The 6,288-nt window shown below is 57.0% G+C and overlaps 1 protein-coding gene across 1 annotated transcript; it reads right to left on the bottom strand.

The window, feature by feature from the left end:
• Positions 1 to 308: 308 nt before the first annotated feature.
• LOC139249766 (FHF complex subunit HOOK-interacting protein 1B-like) lies at positions 309 to 5,800 on the bottom strand (the record flags this gene model as incomplete). Its single annotated transcript, XM_070872556.1, has 2 exons — positions 5,186 to 5,800; positions 309 to 467 (listed from the first exon to the last, which is right to left on the bottom strand). Coding segments are annotated over exons 1-2 (684 nt in total), but the record flags the coding sequence as incomplete, so codon positions are not given.
• Between the last annotated feature and the right edge of the window lie 488 nt (positions 5,801 to 6,288).

The raw sequence follows: 6,288 nt of genomic DNA, 5'->3' as shown, positions 1-6,288 counted from the left end.
CCCTCGATTAAATTCCAGCCTGTAACTCACTCCCGGGTATCCGTTATTCTATATATAAACCTCCCCCGAACCCCTCGAATTAGATTCAAGCCTGTAACTCACTCCCGGGTATCTGTTATTCTATATATAAACCTCCCCCGGACCCCTCGATTAGATTCCAGCCTGTAACTCACTCCCGGGTATCCGTTATTCTATATATAAACCCCTCGATTAGATCCCAGCCTGTAACTCACTCCCGGGTTATGCATTGTATTGTTGATCAGACTGCAGCCTGTCACTGGTACTGGAAGGATGTGGCCTGCCTGTACCTGAATGACAGCGTTGCAGAATTCCAGGGAGTTCATGAACATGGTGAGCGAGGAGACACCCATCCAGTCCTCGCGGCGTAATGCGTGCCAATCATCGCCTCGCACCTCGATCTTTCGGGGTAAGGAGGAGTAAAGTGCACTGAGTCCCGTGGCCAGCACCTGTAGGAGCAAAGGTTAAAGGTCAGAGGGGCGGCTCACAACACGACCCGGACTGCGACTATCAGCACCCTGTTCACCCAGCAGCAGCAGAGAGAGGGGGAGAGAGGGCATGTACTACACACTGACTAATGCCACCACCACACAGGACAGGCCAGCTACCCACCATTGCACCACATCCCTCGTACCCTGACCCAACCACAATCTAACCAGCTCAGTCTGGAACATTTCAATTGACCCCCGGCCTCAACAGCGTTTGGAGGAGAGAGTTGCAGATTCCCAGCACCCTTTGTGTGAAGAAGTGCTCCCTGACATCACCCTGAACGGCCGGGCTCTAATTTTAAGGTCCTGCCCCTTGTTCTGGACTCCCCCCACCAGAGGGAACAGTTTCTCTAGATCCACCCGATCAAATCCTGTAATCATCGTAAACCCCTCGATTAGATCGTCCTCAATCTTCTAAAGCGAAGTGGCATAGCCCATCGGGCCAAGCGCACTGTTCCTGTGCTGTACATTCTATATAATTGTATGTAACCTGACCTCATAATTTACCCCCTTTTAAATTTTATAATTACTTTTTGTACCTGTGCATCCTTGTTACAAATCCCTCCATGGCCCTCGCCCCTCCCTATCTCTGCAATCTCCTCCAGCCCCACAACCCCCCCCCCCCCGAGATGTCTGCACTCCTCTAATTCTGCCCTCCTGACCATCCCTGATTATAATCGCTCCATCATCGGTGGCCGTGCCTTCTGTTGCCTGGGTCCCAAGCTCTGGAACTCCCTCCCTAAACCTCTCCGCCTCTCTCTCCTCCTTTACGACGCTCCTTAAAACCTACATCTTTGACCCAGCTTTTGGTCACCTGCCCTAATATCTCCTTATGTGGCTCGGTGTCAAATTTTGTCTGATAATCGCTCCTGTGAAGCACCCTGGGACGTTTCACTCCGTTAAAGGCGCTATATAAATACAAGTTGGTGTGCACTAGCCCTTGGGGAATTGTCTGTCTGAACACCCAAATCCCTTTGCTCCCCCACAGTAATGGGGTTTTGAGGATTAGGTTTTTAAACTCCCGGGGAATGAGTTGAGCGATCAGGTGGTATAAATGGTGTGGGTTCACCGGGCAGCAGGGGAATGGGTAAGTGGCTGTAGGGGTCCTGCCTTGTACAGTGCAGGGCACTTGGACCCCGTGAAAGGCAATATAAAAGCAGCCTCAGTATAGTCTCCACTGAGATTCAATCAGGGCAGGAACAGCTCTGCTATCGGGAAGTGGTTGCATCTGTCTCCCGAGAGCAAGGGGAACACACCCTGTCCGTCTGTCTCAATAACCGCCCAGGACATTCCAAACATTCCACTCCACTCTGACACACGCCACTGCTCCGGCCAGCATTGTGCTACACGTCCGCTCAACACTGCCAATCCACGGGGAGAGAGGTTCTGCTGCAGCTACACAAAGCCCTGGTTAGACCACCCCTGGAGCACTGTGAGCAGTTCCCGGCCCCACACCTGGAGCACTGTGAGCAGTTCTGGGCCCACACCTGGAGCACTGTGAGCAGTTCTGGGCCCACACCTGGAGCACTGTGAGCAGTTCTGGGCCCACACCTGGAGCACTGGGAGCAGTTCTGGGCCCACACCTGGAGCACTGTGAGCAGTTCTGGGCCCACACCTGGAGCACTGGGAGCAGTTCTGGGCCCACACCTGGAGCACTGTGAGCAGTTCTGGGCCCACACCTGGAGCACTGTGAGCAGTTCCCGGCCCCACACCTGGAGCACTGTGAGCAGTTCCCGGCCCCACACCTGGAGCACTGTGAGCAGTTCTGGGCCCACACCTGGAGCACTGTGAGCAGTTCTGGGCCCACACCTGGAGCACTGTGAGCAGTTCCCGGCCCCACACCTGGAGCACTGTGAGCAGTTCTGGGCCCACACCTGGAGCACTGTGAGCAGTTCTGGGCCCCACACCTGGAGCACTGTGAGCAGTTCTGGGCCAACACCTGGAGCACTGTGAGCAGTTCTGGGCCCACACCTGGAGCACTGTGAGCAGTTCTGGGCCCACACCTGGAGCACTGTGAGCAGTTCTGGGCCCACACCTGGAGCACTGTGAGCAGTTCTGGGCCAACACCTGGAGCACTGTGAGCAGTTCTGGGCCCACACCTGGAGTACTGTGAGCAGTTCTGGGCCCACACCTGGAGTACTGTGAGCAGTTCTGGGCCCACACCTGGAGCACTGTGAGCAGTTCTGGGCCCTCACCCCTGGAGCACTGTGAGCAGTTCTGGGCCCACACCTGGAGCACTGTGAGCAGTTCTGGGCCCACACCTGGAGCACTGTGAGCAGTTCCGGGCCCCACACCTGGAGCACTGTGAGCAGTTCTGGGCCCACACCTGAGGGAGGATATATTGGCCTTGGAGGGAGTGCAGCATGGGTTTACCAGAATGATACCCGCACTCCAAGGGTTAAGTTACGAGGAGAGATTACACAAACTAGGGTTGTATTCCCGGGAATTTAGAAGGTTAAGGGGGTATCTGATTGAAGTTTTCAGGATATTGTGGGAAACAGAGGGTATATAGAGAGAAACTGTTCCCGCTGGTTGGCGATTCTAGAATTCGAAGCAGTCTAAACATTCGAGCCAGACCTTTCAGGAGTGAAATTCGGAAACACTTGTACACACACAGGGCGGTAGAGGTTTGGAACTCACTTCCGCAAACGGCAATTGATGCTGGGTCAATTGTTCATTTTAAATCTGAGATTGGGGCTTCATGTTAACCAAAGGTGTGAAGGGATATGGGCCAACGGTGGGGTCAGGTCACAGACCAACCGTGATCTCATCGAATGGCGGACAGGCGTGAGAACTGAATGATATCATCGCGGTGCGCAGTGCCCCGTTACCGCCCCAGAAGTGTAATTCGGCCGGGCATTGCATACCCTCTCTTACCGGCTGATGGTGACAACAGCTTCAGCTGGAGACTGCTGGAGGGGCACGATTTATAGGGGCCATCTTGAAAAACAATTTTTGTCGGCCATTACTCTTTGCAGCTTGCGAACACATAGGCAGAGTGGCTGGGGGGCAGATCACAGCGATTTTGACATCACGGACTGTTCTGCCTCCTGACTATTCCTCTGTATCATTGACGGCAAATTTACAACCATAACATTTATCTCATTTCATGGGGGCTGTGTTGGCACTCAACCTCCTGCTCCGACTTCACCGAAGGAGGCTTCTTAGGCGAAGACAAAGGCGGAGACAAATGCAGAGAGACAGGCAAAGAGAAGGACACGGGGCAAGGCAGGGAGAGGGAGACGGACGGGGAGAGGGAGAGGGACGGGGAGAGGGACGGGGAGAGGGAGAGGGAGAGGGGGAGGGAGAGGGAGAGGGGGAGGAAGAGGGAGAGGGACAGGGAGAGGGAGAGGGACGGGGAGAGGGAGAGGGACAGGGAGGGTGAGAGGGAGAGGGAGAGGGAGAGGGAGGGGGAGAGGGACGGGGAGAGGGAGAGGGAAAGGGAGAGGGAGAGAGAGAGGGACGGGGAGAGGGAGAGGGATGGGGAGAGGGAGAGGGAGAGGGAGAGGGAGGGGGAGGGGGAGAGGGAGAGGGAGAGAGAGAGAGGGGAAGGGGGAGGGGAAGAGGGAGAGGGAGAGGGAGAAGGAGGGGGAGAGGGAGAGGGAGACAGAGAGGGAGAGGGAGAGAGAGAGGGAGAGGAAGAGGGACGGGGAGAGGGAGAGGGAGGGGAAGAGGGAGAGGGAGAAGGAGAGAGAGAGGGAGGGGGAGAGGGACGGGGAGAGGGAGAGGGAGAAGGAGAGAGAGAGGGACGGGGAGAGGGAGAGGGAGGGGGAGGGGAAAAGGGAGAGAGAGAGGGATTGGAGAGGGAGAGGGAGAGGAAGAGTGAGAGGGAGAAGGAGGGGGAGAGGGAGTGGGAGAGGGAGAGGGAGGGGGAAAGGGAGAGGGAGAGGGAGAGCGAGGGGGAAAGGGAGAGGAAGGGGGAGAGGGAGAGGGAGAGGGAGAGGAAGAGTGAGAGGGAGGAGAGCGAGGGGGAAAGGGAGAGGAAGGGGGAGAGGGAGAGGGAGAGGGAGAGGGAGAGGGAGAGATATGGGGAGAGAGAGAAAGGCAGCAAAATGTGGCCAGAGGGAGGTGGCCCCACAGGGCTGTCAACAGGAGACCTCATCCCCCCAGGGTATTGTGGCAGCAGTTCTCCTGCACCAATGTCACTGAGGAACAGTGTAATTGGAGGCTGCATGTAAAAAAGTGTGTGTGTCCCGCCCACCATCCCACCTCATTGGAACGAGCCACAGAGGTCAGGATATGTCCCAGGTTGGACTCTGGGTCTGTGCTCATTGAGCTCATCTCAATCGGGGCCTCCACAATTGGCTTCAATGACCCTGGGTTGAGATTAGTGGGGGGATGGGGAGCAGAGGGGGGTCACTGCTCTCCGGCTCATACTCCGCACTTTCCGTTCTCCCCTCCCCCCACCCCGAATGCTGCCCACTCCTCGCTGCACCCTGTTGCCGAGGTTTACGTCGGCTCGCGCAACAGCTGCGCTCTTCATGTGTTGGCAGGCTATTCGACCATGGGGGCCTTGCAGCCCCTTCCCCTCCTCGCTCACACGCACTGTCCAGCCCTTTGCTGGATAGCGACCCTGGCTAATGCCCCTTCCCTCCCCTCTCCCCGCCCGCGCCCCCCCTCTGCCCCGCCCCCCCCCCCCCCCCGGTCCCCCACCCCCGCCCCCCACCCCGTGCACTCACCGGGCAGAAGTAGGAGTTCTCGGCGATGTAGTGGCCCACGGTGCTGTTCCCGGCAGAGATGGCCATGAGTAGGAGCAGAGCGTCCCGTGCCTGCTGGCCAATCAGGCCCTCGCGGTGGATGAAGGGGATGAGGATGGAGAAGATGAGGAGATTGGCGGGGCCCTGGTTGGTCTGGGCCTGGAAGAAGAGTTCCAGGATGGAGGGCTCCTTGGCCAGGGACACGCAGATCTGGTTGAGCAGCAGCACCAGGCTGTTCTCGAGCAGCGGGGAGCGGGGTTCCACGCACGCGCCCAGAAGCCGCGTCAAGGGGTTGAGGACGGGCTTGTGGCGGAGCAGGGGCTGGTGGGACTGGCTGACCAACAGGTCGTACAGCTTGAGTTGCTCCACCTTCTTCTCCTCGGTGAACTGCCAGTGCAGGTTCCAGCACAGCAGCCTCTCCAGGATGCCCTCCACGATCACCAGCTCCAGGATGGGCCCGATGCCCGTGTCCTCCCGTGGCCGCTCCTCCGCCAACAGGTACATCATCTGGTCGGTGTAATTGCGCACCGCGCTGGCTTCATCCACTGTCCGTGTGTCCGTACGCTCCACAATCCGCCTCACCTGTAACACACCACAACCCAAAATAAACCGGCCTCAGCCGGAGGCCATTCCGCCCTCAAGCCTGTCCCGCCATTCAATCAGATCATAAGAACATAAGAAATAGGAGCAGGAGTGGGCCATTCGGCCCCTCGAGCCTGCTCCGCCATTTAATAAGATCACGGCTGATCTGATCATGGACTCAGCTCCACTTCCCTGCCCGCTCCCCATAACCCCTTATCCCCTTATCGTTCAAAAAACTGTCTATCTCTGTCTTAAATTTATTCAATGTCCCGGCTTCCACAGCTCTCTGAGGCAGAGAATTCCACAGATCCACAACCCTCTGAGAGAAGAAATTTCTCCTCATCTCAGTTTTAAATGGGCGGCCCCTTATTCTAAGACCATGCCCCCTAGTTCTAGTCTCCCCCATCAGTGGAAACATCCTCTCTGCATCCACCTTGTCAAGCCCCCTCATAATCTTATACGTTTCGATAAGGTCTCCTCTCATTCTTCTGAACTCCACCTTT

The sequence above is a fragment of the Pristiophorus japonicus genome, unplaced genomic scaffold, assembly GCF_044704955.1.
Source record: "Pristiophorus japonicus isolate sPriJap1 unplaced genomic scaffold, sPriJap1.hap1 HAP1_SCAFFOLD_3315, whole genome shotgun sequence".
Taxonomy (NCBI): domain Eukaryota; kingdom Metazoa; phylum Chordata; class Chondrichthyes; family Pristiophoridae; genus Pristiophorus; species Pristiophorus japonicus.
Note: the sequence above shows the minus strand (reverse complement) of the source record. Positions and strands in the feature narration are given on the sequence as shown.